At 42.6% G+C, this 23,004-nt stretch overlaps 1 protein-coding gene across 5 annotated transcripts; it reads left to right on the plus strand.

The window, feature by feature from the left end:
- Positions 1-1,170: 1,170 nt before the first annotated feature.
- On the plus strand, positions 1,171-17,180 carry LOC310708084 (uncharacterized protein). 5 transcript variants are annotated; one of them, XM_083505810.1, is made up of 5 exons: positions 1,171-1,385; positions 2,580-2,692; positions 2,862-2,906; positions 8,575-8,594; positions 8,850-9,009. In XM_083505810.1, exons 1-5 carry the CDS (start codon positions 1,351-1,353, stop codon positions 8,988-8,990), a joined length of 354 nt encoding a protein of 117 aa, XP_083361936.1. In that variant the 5' UTR covers positions 1,171-1,350; the 3' UTR covers positions 8,991-9,009. The 5 variants fall into 5 exon arrangements, 4 of the variants coding, with proteins under 4 accessions (XP_083361936.1, XP_083361938.1, XP_083361937.1 ...); XM_083505812.1 differs by having other exon boundaries at positions 2,631-2,692; XM_083505811.1 differs by lacking the exons at positions 8,575-8,594; positions 8,850-9,009 and adding an exon at positions 13,565-13,886.
- The last annotated feature ends 5,824 nt before the right edge of the window (positions 17,181-23,004 follow it).

Raw genomic sequence — 23,004 nt, forward strand, 5'->3', positions numbered from 1 at the left:
GGCAATGATTTTCCAGTAAAGCAGCCATAACCATTTTGGGATGGGGAAAAAATGAAATCAGTTTATCTTCTCTAGTGTTTTGTGAGCAATTGGTCTGAAAATAGCAGGTATGACAGAGATGTTTCTAGGTAAAAAAAAGAAGAAGGCACTTTTGAATTTGATTTGGGGAGGAGACTTAAAGGGGTTTGCTTTCCTCCTTGTGATTTATTTGTTAGTTTGCAAGCTCCATTTCAATGGCATTGAATAGGTAGTATTGCAGAGGTAGTATTGCACAGAAGGAAGCACACAAAGTGTTATGATTTGAGGAGTGGGCTCATGTGAGCTTTGGGAACTTCCATTTTATGGATCTATACTCTCCTCACCATAGGCACCCCCCTAAGCTGCTTTGACCACTTGTTATGGGGGGCGGGGGAGAGCTCGAGAGTTAGAGGGGGCCTTCTCACTTTGAATCTGCCCTGCCACTTGTCATTCCTTCACTCTTTCCTAAACAAGAGGGACTGGAGTTGTCCACTTGAGATGGCTGCTGCTGGTGTAATGCCCAGGAACCTTTCCTCTGCTTAGTTGTTTCCTACAATGCAGGCAAACAGTATTGCTGGGTTGCTACCTCAAAGTGATCCCAGACTATGCTGTGCTGCTTGCTTCCACTGCTACCAATTAAAAGTGCAGAAGCCCTGTCCCCTTTTCCACACCACCATCCTACCCATAACATTCAGTGACTGGACTCCCTTTTTGTTCCTCCAGGCTCCATCACTTCACAAGTTTTAATGTAAGTCTGTAACCTTTTGATTCAGAGTGGTACAAAGGAACCACAGATGCTTGCAGCTGAAAGTTATCCCTCAAAAGAAACTAAGGCAAGTATTTAGATCTAGGACACATCACAAATCTGCCTTGTTTCTGTAATGTGCATTTTACAAATTCCAGTCTGTTTCTGACTTTCTCTGTGCTCTTTCCACTTTGATGTGTGTTTCAGGTTTCAGGCCACTCTGTATAAAAATGATGCTCTCTGCTTGTCTGTTTACCATAATGAGGAATCTAAGGCTATAACTCCCCCCCCCGGGGGGGGGGGAATCAGCAACCAGCCCAGCTCTGGGAATAGTAGCCCTGGAAGTGGAATAAAGGTCTCCTAGCAACAATCAGCATCCCGAACAAACTACAGCTCCCAGAATTCTTTGCGGGAAGCCATGCCTGTTTTACGAGACATCGTAGTTCTGTTGGTGTCAGTGTGGCCTCAGTAAGACTAGCAAAAGTTCTTTTACTGGGAGGGATTGCACATGCCTATTTGAGTTAATTCTTTTACCAACAGAACATAAGTAGCACTCATGCATCACATCTGGCAACCAAATACTAGAAATGAAGAGGAATGTACACCATAGCTATACCAACAGGTGAGTGTGAGTGATGTGGAAGAAGTTAGTGTACTGAACACTCCACATCCACAAACTTGTAAGATCAATGCCGGTTGTTTATTGTGACCAGTGGGAGATATTATATAGAGCTTTCTGAAATTTTGCATTTAAGAAAAGCATTGAGACTCCTCAAAAGATTAATTTTAGGATGTTCGTTGTTCGCTTGAATTCATCGGTGGACATAAGCATGGGAGAGAGAATGTTAAAACAAAACCTAAAACATTAAAAACAAGACCCGAACTGTAACTTCTCTCTCTTTGCATCTGGAATCTCTTATGTCAGTTATATAAATAAAGACTTTCATCTTTGGCTTTTATTCTGATAGAAGAGACTTTGAAAATTCTTGTGAGATAAATGAAAGAACTTCAGTAGAGAAATTAATCTCAGCAAAATACATATATTTGTCACATCTTTGAAAGAGTATTTGTCTATTCAAATGTCATTTGATTGCTATGAAAATGTTCTTTCTAGCAAACTTTAAGAGCCTTACTCCTAAGCAATGCAGAGCTGGACTTGAGATAGGAATCCGAGGTAGTGTGCTAGCCAGTGAGGGGGCGGGGAATGACCCTCTACCCCAGGGCTATTCTTGGCCTCCCTTGCTTGGGGACCAATATAGAAAACCTTTATCCATGTTGTGCTTCTATTTATTGGGAGTTTTCATGTGGAGAAGCATCAAAAAACATTCCCCAATCTACTGCCTGAAGTGGTACAGTTCATTCTGCCATCTTGGCACTCCGCTCTCCAGCTTCTACCTGGTTTTACTGCATGTAATACTTTGCCTGAGAATCAGCTGCAGGAGGTTGGGGGGTATCCTAAATGAATGTGGCCACCAAAAGGCATTGAGGATTCTTGTTGGATTGTTTCCCTTTTTTTAACTCGAGGGTGTATCTTTTTCCTATTAACTTGCTGCTTGCATTTTTACACAAGAGTTTGAAACTATGATAGCTGCATAAGTCTTCAGCTTCTAAATTCTCTTCTGCCCCTGACATAAGCATAATATTGTTAATCATTAACTCCCCTTATAGGAAATATTAATCCTTGCTAATAAAATATTGATCAATACATTTTCTTGATGAATTCTTCAAATTAGCATTCTTCAGCTCATCAAAAATGCTGCTGCTTAGAATTCGCTGCAACATAAAGCATATATTAATCCATATTTTTTTTCTTCAGGCTGTGTGAAGCCCCTTTAATGTCAGCCTCTGACTCCTCTTCACTTGCCAGGCACATTGAAATCCTCCACTGGAATTTTCTGCAACTCACTAAGATTTGCACAACTTTTGCTGGTAAGTGTAACTATTTCTCCCACCTCACAACCAAGGCCTTCGTGTTATGAAGGGCAGATGTTGCTCCAGCTCTTTAGCACTTTCATATCAATAATTCTTTAGCCAATCCATGGATTCATCAGATTCTTTTTTCTTTACTTTCTCTCATTTATAATTGGCACTGCTGCAGGTACAATTGCTGTGCTATTAAGGCAGTCCCACAAAGCAACACCAGGTAATTAACAGCCTGGCTCACACATCAGTGCAAGTCTGTGTGCCTGGATTTAAGCTGATGGACAAAGCCATCTGATGCATATTATATACTGCATATACAGTCATACCTTGGGCTACAGAAGCTTCAGGTTGTGTTCTTTTGGGTTACAGACCCGCTGAAACCCAGAAGTACCCGAATGGGTTACTTCCGGGTATTGGTGGTCGCGCATGCACAGAAGTGCCGAATTGCAACCTACGCAGACGCAGTGTTGCGGGTTGTGAATGCTGCGGATTGCGACCGTGCCTCCTGCACGGATCACTTTCGCAATCTGAGCGTCCACTGTATTATATACTGAGATGCAAGTGTAAACATGTCTTATTCCCAAGGAAGTAGTCATAGCATTGCAGCCAGATCCTGTACTGCAGTGGCTGGTTAGGGTGTTAGCTAGGGGAATCCACTGGTGGTTCCATGGCTATTGAATCAATATCCTACAGTTATATTGAATGGCTGGGGGGCAGCTAGTACCAGGCGTATGCACAGTTGCTGAACAGTCGCCCCTGCTGATGTCAGCAACTTCTGGTTGCATGGGGTTGACTCAGCACCCCCCACAAAGAAGCACCTTCCTTGCCACTTACCAGAGTGCATAGGTGAGGTTGACAATCACCCATTCTGAATTGCATCACATGGCTGCAGGCAGTTTCACTCAGTGCTCTGTTTCATGGGCAACTGCTGATGCTGCATGTATTCACTTGGATATAAGTCCGGCTGAATTCCACAGGGCTTCCTCTGATGTGCACCTAGAATGACGGCCATGCAATGTGATCCTTGACCAGTGTGTTGCAGCTGGAATTGGAAGATGCCTCTCATGGTCAGATCATATTGAAGTGTAGGTGTACAGTATCATGGGTCTGAGAAGTATCACACTCTGTATCCTTGCAAAGGAACCATAAATGGTTATGTGTGTCTTTTCCTCCTGGCTAAAAGCAAGCAGTTGGAGACCATTCGTAAGAACCCTGCTAGATTCATAAGAACCCAAAGGGCCGTCTAGTTCAACATCCTTTTCTCACAGTGGCCAACCAGTTCCTAATGGAAAATTTGCAAGCAGGACATGAAGGCAATAAAGCTCTGATGCTGTTCCCCAGCAATTGGTCTTCAGAGACATATTGCCTCTGATAACTGGAGTTAGTCATCATGACTAGCACTCCATAAATCCCCTTTATCCATCAGTTCATAATCATAGAATTGTAGAGTTGGAAAGGACCCTGAGGATCATTTAGTCCAGCCTTTCTTAACCTTTGGGCCCCCAGATGTTGTTGAACTACAACTCCCATCACCCCTAGCTAGGAAGGCCAGAGCTCAAGGATGATGGGAGTTGTAGTCCAACAACATCTTGGGACCCACAGGTCGAGAACCACTGATCTAGTCCAAACAAACCCCTGCAATGCAGGAATATGAAGCTATCCTATACAGGGATCAAACCTGCAACCTTGCCATTATCACACTCTAACCAATGGAGCTATCCAGGTTATAGTGAATTCCAGGAAAGAGGGCCAGGGAGGAACTACTTATTTCAGGGGTAGCCAACATGGTGCCCTCCAGATGTTGCTGAATCTACAATTCCTAGCAGCTCCAGACAGCATGGCCGGTGGTAAGGGAAGATGGGAACTGCGGTTTTGTTAAACATCTGGAGGACACTCTATTGGCTACTCCCGGCCTAGACCAACTGTAAGGACAGAAAATGGTCAAAAGGTGTCGCATGTTGAATTCAGAAAGTTTAAATATTAATCAGTAACAAAAGATCATGCCTAAGAATCAAGTAACAGCCAGCATTATCACACTTCCCTCCACCTGCCATTTGATTCTACTCGGTTTTTCTTTTGAATATGGAATTTTACGTGTAGAATATGCTCAGTTAGGTGTATAATACGACCCAACTGTGCAGAAATGTCATGCATGCAAAATCTATGCAAAGTCCCTACTACGCTGGTGCCTGAATCAATTTAAAGAAGATGCTCCATCAAATAGGATAAAGGCAGATTAAGCACATACAAATGAAACAGTGTGAGGGCATGGGGCTTATCAGAATTTGTTGGCATGCGTGCGGAATACAAATGGAGAAAAAATTGTGTTTGGTCTTATACAAAACTCATTTAGTGACTACATCTGAAGAGGTCAGAGGTAACTACAGAAATATACAAAGTGGAGCGTTCTACTGAAAAGGTCATGAACAAACTGGAGAGAAGCATGTCACAGACAATCCCATCTTCACTTACAACACACCTGGCTTTGATGGCATAGGAAGGTCTGGGCATTCAAGGTCTCTCCAGTCTTGCAATTTGTCCACGACAACTTGTCTAAATCAAAATTGGTTTTATTATAGATCACATAAAGTGACCAGCACAATCTGCACATTAGCTCCCTGTGCCATTTAATGTCCAGCCAAGTATTACTACACCCCTCTTTGCCCCTTATTTTGTTGTGCTGTAGATGTTTGGATTGACAGTTTCTTTTAGCTTTGAAGCCCACAGCAGGGATGGAAAAATCTGTCCATTTCAGTTTCTGTTCCTTATTACTTCACGTCTCCACATTTTTGCATCCGTTTGCATTAAAAAAAAAAAGGTCATGGGAATTTTTGTGCATTTTAGTTTAGGTTTTCTCCACATTTTGTAGGCAATTTTACTTGATAGAGTTTGCACGCAATCTTCCTTAATGTAATCCATTTTGTATTTTATTTTCACAGAATGCTTGCATTTTTATACACACTTTCCCCTAACACAACACATTTATGTACACGCAGCTTGGTTGGAGAGCTTCACTGCAAAATTCAGAGAAGTGCAATTTTTGAGGCTCCTGTATTGTTTTGGGAAGTGTGAATTAGGTAGATCCACATAAAAATGCAAACCAAACCACATTTCTCTCTCATCTGAACTTTACAGCAGTGTGCTTGAGGTTAAGCTAGCCCTGCCACACAAATGTTCCTATCTACCAGCCACAACATGCTCAAACTAAAGTAAGCACATATCTAGGAAGTGAGAATTGAAAAAGCAATCTCCATAACACTGCAACACAAATCTCTTCACTTTGTTTCAGGGTGTTATACCATGGTCTCTCTCCCACCCTGGTATATCAAAATGCATATCTATTTTCCCCCAGCAGTTTGAAAGCACGTCAAAGTGCAAGTAGATAAATAGGTACCGCTGTGGTGGGAAGGTAAACAGCATTTCTGTGCGCTCTGGTTTCCGTCACGTTGTTCTGTTGTGCCAGTAGTGGTTTAGTCATGCTGGCCACATGACCTGGAAAGCTGTCTGATAAGTAGATAAATAGGTTATCTACTTCCCCAGCGGGAAGGTAAACAGCATTTCTGTGCACTGCTCTGGTTCGTCAGAAGCGGCTTAGTAGTCATTCTGGCCACATGAACTGGAAGCTGTCTGCGGACAAACGCTGGCTCCCTCGACCTATAGAGCGAGATAAGCGCGCAACTCCAGAGTCGTCTGCGACTGGACCTAACAGTCAGTGGTACCTTTACCTTTACTACTTTTATGAATTGACACCTAAAAGATAACCCCAGATCTCTCAACTACCATACCCAGCAAATTTTTATCTCAGACTTGGAGTACCTCATATCAATCTACCCTGTTGAAGTTGCAGAATCATAAAGGATGAGGGCTGGACTCTCTCATACCCTCCAACATTTCTCTGATGAAAATAGGGATGTCCTAAGGAAAAGCAGGATATTCCAGGGTCAAATCAGATGGCTTCTGTAAATCCAGGACTGTTCCTGGAAAATAGGGGCACCTGGATAGTCTGCTCTCTGGATCCAGTTGTAACTGGAGCATGACTCCAAAAAGTCCTAGCTGAATCTCTTTGTGTTATCCACCTCAGCATCTGTTTCTGTTGCCTCCTTTTCCTGAAGTTAGCACTGCAGGGGTAAAGGGTGAAAATGGGGGGTTGCGCTAGGCCTAGACACAGCTGTGAGCATTTGCAACCACATTTCGAGATGCTGGAAACAATAGGAAATGTAGTTTCTGTGGTTCCTAAAATTTCTGGACTCTATTCCGAGTGTGTGAAGCATTTCATGTCTCCATTTGTGATGATCCTGAAAATACTTTATGGGCACAGAGCGCTACAGAAATGAGAAAATGAAGCCTTTTTGAACATTACATTTGCCTCAGTATCATGTGGAGTCATTTAGGTGAAAATGTCCTGGTAGAATGGCCTATCATATCATTCAGGAAAGAGTTGTGCACACAAGTGATCAGGTATCCAGTATCCAACTTATGAACTCCCTCCTCCACACACTGAAAAAGTGTGTGTGTGTGTGTGTGTGTGTGTGTGTGTGTGTGTGTGTAAAATTTCATGAAGCCATCCTCAACTTAATTCTTCATTGAGGTCCATTGGAGTTAGAAGGAGAAAACAGCATTCTGATACATTTTACCTCCCAGCAGAAAGTGAAGAAGAATAACTAAGAGCTGGAGATAGCTGAGTTGCAGAATTTGTAAATAATGAAAACCAAACACAGGGATTCTCTGCTAACTTGATTTTTATTCCTCGCTAGGCAATGCATAATGCCGTAACATTTTTCAGCATACATTGAAAAACCCTTCCCTGTTTTAGAGCACAGGTATTTAGGAATAGGATATTTCACTGCTGAATGTGAACAAAAGCAAAATGAGGTAATCTTTAAGGCTGCAGTTTGTTACTTACCTTGGAGTAAGCTGCATCGAACTCAGTGGCTCATACTTCTGAGTAGACATTTATAGAAATGCCCTGTTAGCAACATAAACCGGGAGATGTATTCTGCAAATAGCCACAAGCAAGATGTCACTAGAAAAAAATAGAAAGGCTTTTTGTTGAAGAAGTGTGACAGCTGAAGGTCCTTTGGGTTTAGGTGTTTGTTTGTTTTTAAATCACTCCCTGTTTTAATTTTAAAAAAATATATATTAAAAAAGATTGCATTGCTCAAGTAGTTTGTTCAAGCCTCTTGGAATAGCTTGAGTTACATCCTGTGTTTCAAAAATGTGGATCTATCTATGATCTCAAGGGAGAGATGCCACAGAATAGCTGGAGAAATCGGAGACCATGGACAAATAGCAAGCTGTGATGTCTGATAAGTATCTGCACAGGGTTCTGAAGTGGTCCAACCCCCTGGCAGGTGCAGAGACTAACCAATGTATCTGTACCATCCCTCTCTAGAAGAGAGAGGCAGACGTTTGTTTGGGTTGTCTGTCTTGTATCCAGCAAGCACAGAACTAAAACAAATAGCAGGTTTCTGTCTATGTTTTGGGTGATGGAGGGAGCAGAGACCACCCCTCTCTCCCTACATCTCCAGCTGTAGCCAATCAGTTTTGTTATGGAAATTGCAGGTATATGCCTCAGGATGGGGTGATGGATGTCTCTTTATTGAACCAATAATTAGTGTGATGGGTTCACTTTCAGCCCTGGAATGTCAAGGGCATCAGCTTTTGGAAGATGACTCATCCTTCCTCTAAGGCTAAGCTAAGAGTGAATCTTAAGGCCTCTGTGTAAAAGAAAGTAGAACATGAAGAAGACACAAAGTACCCAAATCCATATAAACATTGTATTTTAGCATCAAATAAATTTAGAAAGATGTATTCTGTGGGAAAACACATTCAAAATAGCTATTTAAATATAAATCCTGTATGGATTTTTTTATTTTTTTAAAATGCAGGTATGAGATGGAATACAGTGGTGCCCCGCAAGACGAATGCCTCGCAAGACGAAAAACCCGCTAGACGAAAGGGTTTTCCGTTTTTGCGTTGCTTCGCTAGACGAATTTCCCTATGGGCTTGCTTGGCAAGACGAAAACGTCTTGCGCTTTTTTAAAAAAGCCGCTTGAAGAGGCGCAGTTGCGACGGACCGTGCTTCACAAGACGAAAAACATCGCAAGACGAAAAGACTCACGGAACCAATTCTTTTCGTCTTGCGAGGCACCACTGTACTTAGAACAAAAGAAGAGCCTGCTGGATCCGGCCAATGACCCATCTAGCCCAATATCCTGTTCTGACAGTTGCCAATCAGATGCTCTATTGGGAAACCCCTAAGGAGGACCCAAGCACAGTAGCCCTCTTCCTTCCTCTCTTCTGAATAAAGACATGTAAAACTGTGTTTGTTTGAAATGCATTTGCGTTTTCTTTGCTGTAAGCTACTCTGAGCATGATTCTTTTATGTGGAAAAGAAGCATACAAATAAAATTGGGAGGGGAGGAACCTGGAAGTGACATGACCAGAAATCCACTGATAACCAGCACCTCCTTCTCTCTCCCCCCCCCCCCAGTCATTGCCTGAGAATGGAAGAGGTTGCGCCATTTCCATCTTACCTGCAGGGCATGCCCGCCCCACCGTCTGCCCTCTGCTCATACCTCTGGCCTCTCACTACTGATACCATTCACTCCTCCTATTAGGGGGGAAATGGCCCACCATTTGTGCCTGCAATGGAAGCAGAGCGACTCTATCTCAAGCATCAAGCTGTGGAGTGCTCTTTGCTTCTGAGTGGAGGAAAGGGCAGTGACCAAGCCAGCTAGCCAATGGCGAAGAACGATCATATATTTGTTTGGTTTGCTGATATGCTACATATACACATACATGGAAAAAGAGACTGTCATGGCACTGGGAACAAGCCTTAACCTGTTTCTTTGATTGGTCTGTGGTGGCCCTTACGCTAAGAAGGAACGAGTTGCCTACTTACTGTAGATGAGCATGGACTTGAACCTGTGGTTATTTACAACCCAAGAAAAGCAGCTTGCCATGTAGGATAAAGTCACTGTGCTGGTTTCCTGGCAGGTGAGTTGCTGCTGCTTAAAGGGAGGGAGGAAAGTGAGGCATTTGGGAGTTTGGTGCTGGTCCAACACAGGAGCAAGAGCACCAGATGGGCTCTGCTGCTGTGTTTGCACCAAAAGTGCTGAGTATGCAGGGTTGTGGGTGCTCTAGCTCCCACATTTCCCACGACAGGGCTGGGCACCCACAACTTTTTGTGTTGGGGCCATGCACGCTGTGGCAGCATGCACATCCAACGTCAGCACACCCACTGACGTGCTTGTCCAATGTCAGATGCCCACATGCCCATGGCATGTGCAGCCCCGGCCACCCACGGTTCCGGGACCAAGCTGGTGGGCCTGGTTTGCACCACGCAGATCTCCCCTCCACTTCACCTCTCCTAGTAAGCAAAAGTGACTCACCTACCAGGAAGCTAGCATAGCAGCTCTGCCCCACCTGGTGAACCACTTCTGTGCCCAATCACAGCATTCTGTAGCTGTACCACTATAGCAGCTTTTAAGAGCCCTAGAAAGGTCAAGAAGTGAGCACTGCGTTGAGGTCTTGTTCGTAGCTTTCCTCCTCTGGGTGTGCTTGAGCACCTATTTATCCAGCCACGAAATGGGATGTTGCTGAATTCCTGAAGCTGTAATGGGTCCATGGAGAATCAAACAGTTGCATTTAAACCTTTTGGCATGTAGGTGAATTGTTTCATTTTTCTCATCCACATCATCATTTCCTCCTCCATTCTCCTTCCTTAAATAGTCATTTAAAATGAGAAAAATATAAGTGGAGACCTCTGACCTCTGTGTTTAGTTAATGATGTATTGGGTCTCATGCCCTTAAGGAAACAGAAACCTTCAGCATGATGGCTCCTCATTGTTGCAAAGCTCAGGGCAAGGCATTCTTGTTTAGCCAAGAGAAGCCCACAGTGCCTCCATTCATTTCTGTAATGGCTTGGTTGACCTTCATGAAAAGAAAGTTACATTACGGATATAAGCCATTTTAGCAAGAGAGCGATAATAATAGTATTTGATCTCCTTTAGAAGCTATCCTGCATTACCATATCTGCAATTCACTCAGGATCTTTCTGCAGATGGAGACATGTGTGTGTTTTGTGGGGGAAGGGGAGAGGGATAGAAGGAAGTGGTCCCACCCTGCAATTCCATTCATTTTTTGCAAGTTACATTTGCAAGGTGCCCAAGATGGAGCTAATAAAGTCCAGTAGAAAGGATGATAGCAAAGTACAGTACCTTTGGAGGAAAAGAGTGTTCCTTAGCTGGTTGTGAGAACCATCTCATCATTTTGGTTCTATCTAGAGTGATGAATTGTTCACACAGAGTCTTCTTCCATTTTATAAATAGGCACCCAGGGTATACAGGATCTTTCTTTTCTATGAATTCCACCACCCATGTGCTGTCAGCTTTGCTCCTTAGAGTAGCAGCACCCAGCATTATACTCTCTCCCTGCCCCACCCAACCTTCCCATGAAGGAGACAAGCTAGATGGGATCACTGGAGACCATTTGTGAAGTGGAGCCCAACAGTATGAACTTTCCCTTTTCCTTGGCTCCTACTTTCCTTGAAGGCGCTTTCTAGGCAACTGGAGTTCCAATCATCCGACAAAGACAGAGACAAACTTCTGTCATTCCCCTCTGATTCATAAGTGGTTGAGAGACATAGAGAAAATGGACTACTTTAAAGTGAGACACAGCCCTAGCACTACCTAGCAACAGCACTGGCTCCACCCAGTATCAGCTCCTGCAGAAATGTGGGGAAATGAATTTAGGATTGGAAAAATGAAAAACTGAAAGAACTGAATTTCACATAGCCTTACATCCTTATGCTGCCCTTAACTTTTATCTTGCATTGGGGATTAATTATAGAATAATACATGAATGCATGGCTTTCTCTGTCTCTTGCCAATTCTTTTTCTCATTTACAAGTTTCCATTTTTAAAAATATATACACTGAACTGCATGAATTCTGATAGAATACTTGGCACTTTTAAAAAGTGTTTGTATGACTCCTAATGGATGGAAACATTACCTTGGAATTTGGTTCCCATGCAACTTTGCTGATGCCAGATCATGAAATAGAGGCTTCCTGCAGGGATAAAACAACCTGCTGACATCATTCTCTAGATAAATTGTGTGGTTGACCAAATCTGATGTAATATCTTTCCAGCTCTATATGATTATAGAATAATTTTGCATGCTATACCCGGAGCAGAAAAGATCATAGAGGAGAAATAATATGATCTTTCCCCTCTGACAATTCTTGGTTCTTCAGTTCTGACTATAAGAATCTGCACTGAATTTTCATGAGGTTCAATATTTGTGCCCAAACTTGGGGTGCATAAAAAATGTTTGTGAAAATCCCCTACTTGCATTATTTCTTAGCTGTCTGCAGCTATTTCCCCCAATCTGTCTTTTGGTGAGGGAGAAGAAAATGCCTAGAGAATAAGTTAACATTCCCTCTCATTGGGACATACATCTCAATGTACACCTCGTTGCTCCTTTCAGTGGGATGAACATCCCAGTGTTAGCCAGCGTGCTCTTGGTTACCCCAGCACTGAGGGTTCATCAACAGCGGCTTACTCCCTCTTTCCTTAAAACCCTAATGGACAGTTTCACATAATTTGAACACATGACATTCCTCCATATCTAGTCTGATCATCTAGCTTCATATTGTCCACACTGACTGAATATTCCAGGAACTGAACCTAGAGCATATGATCTATCACTGAGTTATAGCCTCTCCCCCAAATGAGGGTCAATTAATATTCATTACCACAATTGACTGTTCCTGCTATGCAGAGTTAGAATCATGTGAACATACAGAATATGGCTGTCATCTGCTGAGTCAAATTATTGTTTGATGTATCCCATTGTTGCTTCTTCCACCTGGCAGATCTCAAACAGAGGTTTTAGCCTTGTTGAGACCCTTCAACTGAAAACACTGGAGATTAAACCTTAGGCACATAAAACATATCTTCCGCTATTGTGTTATTGCCTTTCGAATCCACGTCTTTCAAGAGTCAGACAGAGAGAGTACATAACAGTGAAAGCCGTGAAACAGGGCTGCACCATTTAGAACAGTGTCGCAGCACATATTGCCAGCCTGGAAGAGGCACGGCAGTTATTGCAGTGGAGTAGTATTGGGTTCCTACTAGCAGCCTTAAGCTTATGACTACTTTAGGCAATAGTGTTCTCCTCCTCCTCAAGCAATGTTTGCTAACTTACCGGTATCTTGAACTGCCTCAATACGTTTTGCTGCAATAGTGGCTGTCAGGGATGGATAGCAGCATGCATCTAGCCTCCCAGCAGTAGTGTCACTGCAGCTTGCTGGAAGGCAGAGACAAGGCAATGCGGAGGTTAGTGCTATGTGGATGTACCAGCCAAAGGTCTGGGCTGTTTTCACTGTTGTGTGGCACAGCACTGACTTCCTCACTATCTTGCCCCTCTCCTTCCTGGTAAGCCACAGCAACATGAGTGCTGGGAGGTCTTGTGCACATCGCCAGCCCACCCCTCTGGCCACTACACTTTTGCTACCTGAGGTGGCACAGCATGTGCCTTCCCATCCTCCAAGTCCAGGCACACAGAACCCAAGACTAGCTAAGTTATTTTGGCATCCAAGGCAGACATTTCTACAAGCACCTATCTCTGGGGATAAAAATTCAATAATAAATGAAGAATTTGCTACCTTTTCACAATGCCCCAAACCAGTTCCCCGAGGCATCTGCTTTACTCCACCAAATGGTAGGACTGGCTTGGCTGGTAGGAGCCATTTTGGAATGCCCTGCTCTGTTATGAGGGCTGAAGAAATTTGCTGAGCCTGGGAAGAGAGAAAATATTTGAGGCAACACATTAATTCTCATTCTCCCCCCGCCTTTTTTTTGTCTGTTCTAGAAACAAAAGGGAGAATGAAGAGAGTCTGTTTAATTTGTGAATTTCACAGCTTCAGCTTCGCGAGACGGCGTCCCCCACTCCCACTCCCCACAACAACAGGCATGGAAAGAGCTCTGAGTATTAACAGTGGCTGATCAATAACTAATCCGCAGTGTCCCAGTTACCAGCTTGATAGAGAAAATTCACGGTGCTTAAGTAATTCTAACTAATCTTAATGAATGCTGCCATACTCGCATGCCTGCTGAGCACTGTGAAATTTATAGAAAAATGTCATTTTGCTGCTCTGTATATTTTTCTCTCACTCATCAAAGCAGCATAAAAAATGCCCTTAGAAATCTGCTATCTTTGGCTGCCAGATGAGGGCTTCAGAAGGCAAGCACTCATTTTTGTGTGTGTCATAAGCAGAGAAGATTATGAATACATTATCAAGTTAACATTTTTTTAAAAATCAAAATAAAAATCAAAACACCTAATTTTACATTCTTACTTATTCATTCCATGCCCATAACCGCCTCAGCCCTCTGTCACCTCCTGCCCATTCCTTTCTGAATAAAGAGCGCAATGCCAAACTACAGACCTGCTACAGACAAGACCTGTTGACACATGTTTGTGCTCTATTTTTTATTATACGCTTTTGCTTTGAAAACAGCTGAGAAAAGAGCAATCTGGTATTTCCAAAATGGCTTATTTATGTATTTGGTGCTTTCAGTTGGGACTAGCATCTGCTTGCTACTTTTCTTAGCGAACGGTTGGAGAAATGTAATTGTAAACACGATCAGTTTCCTGGGAAGCCAGAAGAGAAAATGCTGAGGGTGGGGGGAGAGAGAGAGACCCTGCTGGAAAGAGTAATATGCCTCATGGCCTGCATTATATTAAATCGAATGACAAGAGGGGCACCTACCTCAGGTGCAACCTAGACAGAAGTGCAAAATAGGCTTTGAGGTTCATGTGATCTTATTTATTTGCTATCTTTTTAGACCATTCAAATGCATAAAAGGTAATCGTGTAACATCACAGCACACATGCACACACACTCAGAAGCCAATAAAATGCTGAATATTAAAGCCAGCTGCATTGCCCATATATTCTATCATTTCCCACATTCTTTCTGTTCAGCATCCATAGCTATTATACTCTTGATGTAGTCCAGCTGTTTCCACCTATGCTTTGAGACCGAGGTTCCAATTATTTGTTTGAGGGAGCTATTCTTTTAACATTTGTGCTTCAGGATGGAGGGGGCTTCTGCCCTTTCCACTGCTGCAGAAAAGGTGGGAAGGCCATCACGAGAGCCCCTGGCAGGAGGATCTTCCGCACACACCTGACTCCTGCGCACATGTCAGGTGCCAGTCAAATGAGAGCTATCACAAAAGGCTTGGTATGGACACAGTGTGGCTGGCACAGCTGGAAGTATGCCAGCTGCACAGCCAACCCTAGCCAAGCGACCTGTGTCCCTAAAGACTAAACAAACCTATTGGTGTTTTCAGGACACAAGCTGGATTTTGACAAAGCAGGTCAGCATGTTTGTCAGGAATTAATACGGAGTGACTAAATACTGCTTCTCTAGATCTTCCTATTTTCTGCTCAGGAAGCTGAGGAGTGGGCCTGACACAGAGGGAAAGTGTGTAACAATTAATTAACTTCAATTTCTCAGTCTTCCCCAGGCAAGAACAAGATTCAGCTTCCCCCCAGTTGTCGCAGGCTCCTCTCCCTGGATTTTGTGTCTCTGAAACTCTTATTACTCTTGGTGACACCTCACTTCAAAAGCGTTCTCCTTTCTCCCTGGATGCCTTCAGGGCCCAACTTTGGTGGTACAAAATATGAGCAGGATTATTTTCTTCAGTAATCACTGTAGTTCATAACTAGGCAGGCTGGGGTTTTATTAATTTTAACGGCGTTGTTCCCCTTATGAAATATTCATCCCACAGGATTTCTGCACACATGAAGATTTTGAAGAAATTGATCCGCAGTGCAGTCGCTCTCTTAAAAGAACCATGGCTTTATTATCTCTCCATTTCAGTGATACTGTATAGGCAAGTGGGAACTGATTAAGTGTGCAATCAATCTTGGGAAACCAGATAGATCTGTTTTTAATTGTGAACTAATAACTTACTTCCTCGGAGAGTGAATTCCAGGGAACATCAGCCGCTATTGAGTCCTGTGGCTTTATAAGCTCAGGCTGTGCCCATGGAATAGAGAGTGAAGCTCCAAGCAGCACTATTGATGCTCAGTCCTGAACATGGTGCTGTATGAGTTTTGCACTTGCATAAGTTAAGCCTTTGTGAATCGTTTGCAACAGGGACCCTTCTTTCCTTCCTTTCCTAAAACATATGATGCAGCCCACTATAGAATGCATGAAAGGAGTAGACTCCTTCCTTTAAAGATGGTGTACCCCACAAATGTCCTGGGAATACCAGGACACCCTGTTTCTTCATGCAAGAGCACAGCGGCCATTTGGGGCACTGCAATGCTTTTTTCATGGCCGTGATCTCATCCAGTCCTGCGACTCATGCGGCCCTGGAAGACGGTGTCCCAGTTTTTCACTTTGACCTGTAAAGGAGGGTATAGGAAAAATAGTGTGGATTTGATATCCTGCTTTATCACTACCCGAAGGAGTCTCAAAGTGGCTAACATTCTCCTTTTCCTTCCTCCCCCACAACAAACACTCTGTGAGGTGAGTGGGGCTGAGAGACTTCAGAGAAGTGTGACTAGCCCAAGGTCACCCAGCAGCTGCATGTAGAGGAGCGGAGACACGAACCCGGTTCCCCAGATTACGAGACTACCGCTCTTAACCACTGCGCCACACTGGCTCTCAGGAAAGTGGATTAAGGCAGAAAGAGACGTACAAGCAGAAACTCAGCCTTTAATTATGGGGGAACAGTTAGAGTGTCCTTGAAAAAATCTGTAAGCTGCATTCTCTGATTCACTTCCATTTTAGCTTATCATGTCCATTACAGCCTTCTAAAATAGCTACATGGGTAGTGGGGAAGACTCACATTTGAAGCTATGGGTTAACCCTAGCTATGTGTACTTTGGCCTCCTTAACTGCTGCAAAGCCACAACATTGTATTGTTGACCATAGTGGCTACAATCCAGCACATGCTTTGGAAAGGGCTGATGTACAGTGCTAGAGTATCTGCCTCACATGCCAAGAGCCCAGGTTGAATCCTCAGCATTTCCAAGAAGGGATGGGAATGTCTCCTGTCTAAAACACTGGAGAACGTCTGCCTGTAAGTGTAGACAAGACCGAGTTAAATGGACCAACTATCTGACTCGGTAGGTGGCAACTTCTGTGCTTATGGATTTCAGCGGACTGTATTGTAGACCGTATGACTGGCTATAGCTTCTTTGTTTTCTACACCAGTGTCTAGCATTTTTATTTCTTATATTAACTGAATGTGACAGTTTATATCCTGGCTTTCTCTTTCAACAAAAATGTTTGAAGCAACTAACAATAAAACAAAGAAATAGCAAAAGATACAATAAAAAGGGAAAAATAACAATAAACTAAGATGTAGTAAAAAAAATAAAAAAGCAGTAGATGGGGTTAAAAGTAGCAGATATCAACAGGTGATAAAAAACCAATCCACTAGCACATTAAAATCATGAAAAAGAAAAACACAGAAAAGTCCACATCAAATGGTAGAATGTCATCAGAAAGTCTTAGATGGTGGAAGGCAGCAGAAAAGAGGCAGTGGGAGCTACTAGGCAGGAACAGAGTATGTCAGCCAAAAAGGCTGTCTCCCACATCCCCACCAAAGGAGTCTCAGATAATGATGGGGTGCAAAGAAGAGCCTCACCAGAAGATCTTAATATCTGGGCAGGTTCATATGGGAGAAGGTGGTCCTTAAAGGAACCTGGTCCTAAGCTTTTTCAGGTAGAGATGGAGAACCTGTGCCCCTCCAGGTTTTGAAGATCTTCAACTCCCATCATTCTCAGCCAGAAAAACCAATGATAAGGGATGATGAGACTTGTAGTCCGACAACATCAGGAGGGCCACAGGTTCCCCATCTCTTGTTTATACAGGGATTTATACAGCATTTTGAATTGGGCTCAAAAATGATCTGGGGCTCAGTGCAGCTGCTGCAGCAAGGGAGTCCCATGCTCCCAATATAATTTGATTCTGTTAAGAACCTGGCTGCCACATTCTGAATCAGCTGAGTGTTCTTCAAAGGCAGCCCCACAAAAACTGTGTTAAGGGTAGCCCAAACAAGATGCCACTGAGCAATGTCTGGTCAATAATACAACTTGTAATATTTGTGCCATAATTAGTGCCTTTAATATTCTTCAGTCAAGGGCAGTTCTAAGGCCTTGCTTGTGCAATAGTTACACAACAGTGTGGCTGCATACACACCATACATTTAAATCACATCCACACCTTTAAAGCACTTTGTGAGAACTATGGTTTACCCCTTACAAAGCTACAATTCTCAGCACTCATAAATATTACAGTTCCAGGATGCTAAGATGCATGCTGGGTTGGATCCAGACTTCACCATGCTTAGAGGAGACCTATTGAAATCAATGGTACTAAGGTTGTTCGTAAATCTCACTCTCTGTTCTGAGCTTCACAAAATTTGAATTCAATGCAATATGAATACAGACTTCCCTTCCTTCTCACCTACAATCAGTTTTTGGCAGTTTGAATTATACGTTTATCATGGATATTCTATCTAATAGATGTTATTCCTGTCCTATGTATATTTCTTATTGATGATCACCATGTATCATAACAGAAAATAAGTCCTCGAGGCTAGACTGGAAAAATTCTTTGCTTCTCTTATCTCAATAGTCAGGTATTTTCTTCTGTAGGCTATCTCCTTCTAACTCTAGAGTTTATTTTCATGGTCAGATTTTGCTATAGCACCTGTCATTTATTCTTTATAAATATGTATTGTACCACAGACAACTGTGGTGAATGATTTTTTTGTTTTTGTGAAGCAATTTTTTTGTTTTTGTTTTCTGGGAAACTCTTTATCTAAATCTGGGACAGAAATAATACCAACTTCACCATTTAATATAGAAAAAGCTATTCTGCTTCAGGGATGACACAGAGTAAATGGTTCTTCCAGGAGTCACTCACCTAGGACTTGTTTCGTGAAAAACAATGCACTCCATGAAATCTCTCTGATCACGTATTCTAGCAAATTATATAATCAATTGTGCATTGCACGTGCATGGATAAATACATAATCTTTCTCTACAGGTCTCACTGGCTTCACATTTTCCACAGGTTCAAAAGAGTACAAGAATCTCTTTGCTTTATCAAAATTCCCGCTACGCAGAACCCGTGCTATTTTTCTAGAAAAAAGAGGTGCTGGAACTCACCACAAATGCTTCCATTGCTCTCTTATCAAGGCAATGGCGCACACCTTAGGGGTGCCAGAACTGAGTTCTCATGAGTTACGGCTGAAAAAAAGCCCTGCTCAGAACAAAGGTGTCTGAGAATTCTGTTGAAAACAGAAGCAGGAGTGAAAATCGTCAGTGTTCGCTTATTTGTCTCATGTACAGAATGGATACCAATCCAGCTAGCACATCCAATGAATGCAAGTAAATATAGATAAGTTATTTCACCACTGTGCAGCTCCCTGGAAGACTCACCAAAACCTGAATGTATTTTGCAAAATATTAGCAAGCCACTTAATTCTTCTGACAGCTGGAGTCAAGGGCAGCTGGTAATCGTGGGGGGAGTGAAGGTTTGTGTTTCTTATGTTTTATCTCTTTCGATGATTTTAACTGACTGTTCCATATGCCTTTATACATTATTTTGTTTATTACACACCAGTAGATTCAAACCCCTCTGAGATCTGTTCTATATTTCTGTTTGCCTTGGAGATGCCCTTCGGGTGACTTGCACCATTTTACTGAACAGTGGACTGAATTAGCTGAAGCAAAGATTACATGGCAGGGCAAGGAGAAGGGAAAATAAATTGCAGAAGAACCAGATGTGATCGTGCTAGTGGAAAGGAAACCAAAGATCTGCTCCCAAGCTGTGAGATCTTCCTGTTCCAATCTTATCAATTAGGCAGAATTAAAAGTGTCACATATCAGCTAGGATTTGCCTGCTCTGTGTTGAGCATCTTTTTCTCAGGACTACTGTGTTCATCTCTGTTTGTCTTACTGTTACAGTACTCAATGTTTTCCTGCATCTGTGAAAGCCCTTCTTAAGATATTAAGTGGGTGGGTGTACTTGCTGGTCTTGGCATCGAAAATGAGTACTGTATAGGCATATAGCTTCAATTTAAGTTTAGGGTTGTTATTGCTTGATATATAGCATCATCTATTTCTCTTCCACTGCCACCCCTTCCTACATCTGCATGGATGAATGATTGGGCATTTACAAGGTGCTGAACAGCCATCCTCCCTTTGGGAAGAGGTGTGTGCCATTGTGAATAATAATTCTTTTTCACCCCAGGCGGTCTCCTGTCTGTTTGAGCCCTGCTTGTCAGGCAGCTTGAAATTTTATATACACACAAGACATCCAGAATCGAGCCAGTGGAGTTGTAATGGTTCTTGGCCCTGCCCACAAACCAAGCGTGAAAAAGAAGGCACTTCTTACAAAGAGTGGAAAAGCACTGGTGACAGCTTCTTCCGCAGCAATCAACTGCATTGCTAGCTAATGGAAGACAGAGGTGTCGCCCTGCCTAACCAGGCCCCCTGAGGCATTACAGCGCATGGGACTTGGGAGCAGCCTCAGAGGCAGAGGAGAAAGAAAGGTCGGAGTATGGGGAGAAGTTTCTGTGGCAGAATAAAAAAATTGTGTGTGGTTATCGTTATAGGGTTTTGTTGTTATGCTATGTATACAGTGGTACCTCAGGTTACATATGCTTCAGGTTACATACGCTTCAGGTTACAGACTCCGCTAACTCAGAAATAGTACCTCGGGTTAAGAACTTTGCTTCAGATGAGAACAGAAATCGTGCTCCAGCAGCGTGGTGGCAGCAGGAGGCCCCATTAGCTGAAGTGGTGCTTCAGGTTAAGAACAGTTTCAGGTTAAGAATGGACCTCCAGAATGAATTAAGTACTTAACCCGAGGTACCACAGTATTGTGTTTTTATACTGTAAACTGCAATGGGCCATTTGCTACAAGAGGCTATGTACAAGGGTGAGGTACGTAATAGATCTCCACATAAGAAATCTGACCCAGATGGGCATCAAAGTCTTGCCAGCATGGCAAATTATTCTTGCAGAGTTTGAAGCAGGATGGAGCATGTAACCTGTAGTTAACAGTTCCCAATACAGTGGTACCTTGGTTTCCAAGTGTCTTGGAAGCCAAATGTTTTGGTTTTCGAATGCCGGAAATCCGGAAGTAAATGCTTCCATTTTCGAACGCACCTCAGAAGTCAAATGGCTTCCGCTGTGTGTTTTTCCATTGACTTTGCCGACCTCCCTTTGCGCCTTGGTTGTCAAACGCTTCGGAAGTCAGACAGTCTTCCGGAATGGATTACGTTCAACAAATGAGGTACCACTGTATCCTTGTATAGGGCTTCCCAAGAATCAACTGGTGGTGGGCACTTGCAGGTACTGACAACAACCAGGTGATTGCTGGCACTTGGGAAGACTTGTGCACACTTATTTTGCCCCTGTAGTTTGATTTCAACCCACTCAGACAAAAAAAGGGGGGCACCGGACTTCATTGTCATGGTCAGTGACAGATTAGACTCCTTGGGGGCCCCTAGGCAGTCAAAATCTTGGGGGCCCCTCACAAAAAATCTCCTAATACATTTTTGTAATTTTCTTTCCAGATCAAATCCATTCTCGTGGAGCTCCTAAAAGGTGTGGGGCCCATAGGTCTGTGCCTAATCTGCCCTGATGTAAGAGGTTCAAAGAAAACTGGCTCAGAACAACTGTTGTAATTTGCTTTTACACAAGCAAACGTTTTTACTGTTTTTATGTATGTAACTGTTTTAGAGCCGTTGTTATATCGTATATTGCTTTGGGGTGCCTCATGGGAAGCGATTCATAAATGAAATAACAACTTGAAAACCAGAAAGAAAACAAAAAAAGAGACAAAGTGTCAAAAAGGTACAGGAAGTTGAAGCATATATTGAAAAATACAGTCGCCCGTCAAATTTCATCATATTTTCTTCTTCAGGGGCAACAGTATTCCATTGTGTTCTGCTGTCATGGTCACTCACTCGGTACTTGTTTTCTCAGAGAGTAGAGTAGAATGGTTTTTATTTTATTTTATTGCTGCTGAAGAATGTGATAAGATGAACTGCATTGGGGAATCCATTTCACCACTCTTTGTGTTTCATTTTCATTTTTCTTGGTGCTGCTTCTTTTTCTACGTATGGAGAAGAAATTTGTGCATTCTGCATTTTAAAGCCAACCAGCCTATTCAAATGGTCACAGAATGATATGCCCATCAAAACACAACTCCCAATTGGATCACACCATTCTTGGAATTTTAAGAAGAGATTTCATGTTTTGTTTCATATTTCAAAAGAATGCACACAAGTGTGTGTGTGTGTGTGTGTGTGTGTGTGTAGGAAGTGCATTGAAAAAAATACCAAAATCTGCATTTTAAGAGAATGCATATATACAACTTTTACCAATCTGTAAAATAAATAGGAAATAAAACAAATTTCAACCATAGCTCTGACAACAGCTGGCATTTGATACTCTCAAGGTTACATTTAATAAACATGGAGGGCAAATAATAAATGCAGTATTTGTTTGGGCATAAAAAGCAGATATATACCATTTATTTGGCTCTTGCCCCCAAATTAAGATCTGCTGGACCAATACAGTGGTACCTCAGGTTACAAACACCTTGGGTTACAGACTCCGCTAACCTGGAAGTAGTACCTCAGATTAAGAACTTTATCTTAGGATGAGAACAGAAATCGTACCCCAGCAGCAGCAGGAGGCCCTATTAGCTAAAGTGTTACCTCAGGTTAAGAACGGTTTCAGGTTAAGAACAGACCTCCGGAACAAATTAAGTTCATAACCAAAGGTACCACTGTATGAGGAAGGAACTTGAAATTTTAAGTTGCAAGTTCCCAACAAATTTATTAGTAATTTTGTTTGGTTAAATGAAATATTTGGTATTGCCAGAGGAATCAGAAATGATCATTCACTTGTTAACAGCTGCACAGATGACAACATGTTCCAACCGACATGGGACAATATATTCAACAATTCTGAGAAAAATCTCAAACTCCTTCCCTGGATAAGTGAATCGTGAGAATCTGAGCAACAGTAAATATGGTTGAATTAAATAATACAATTAGAGTGTGGGGAGGCAGGCAATTTAATAACTTATTTACTGAAAAACTGAGTGTATTTGTTATGCAGTGTTATGCACTTGTAAACCGCTGAGAAGTCACCTTGGGATTTAAGCAATATAGAAATAAGGAAATAACACTGGTGTATTAAGTCACATGATAATATTCACCCATACAGGAGCTGCCGGGGGTGTGGGGGTTAGAACTGCAGCA

The sequence above is a fragment of the Podarcis liolepis genome, assembly GCF_965112155.1.
Source record: "Podarcis liolepis genome assembly, chromosome: 5".
Lineage (NCBI taxonomy): Eukaryota > Metazoa > Chordata > Lepidosauria > Squamata > Lacertidae > Podarcis > Podarcis liolepis.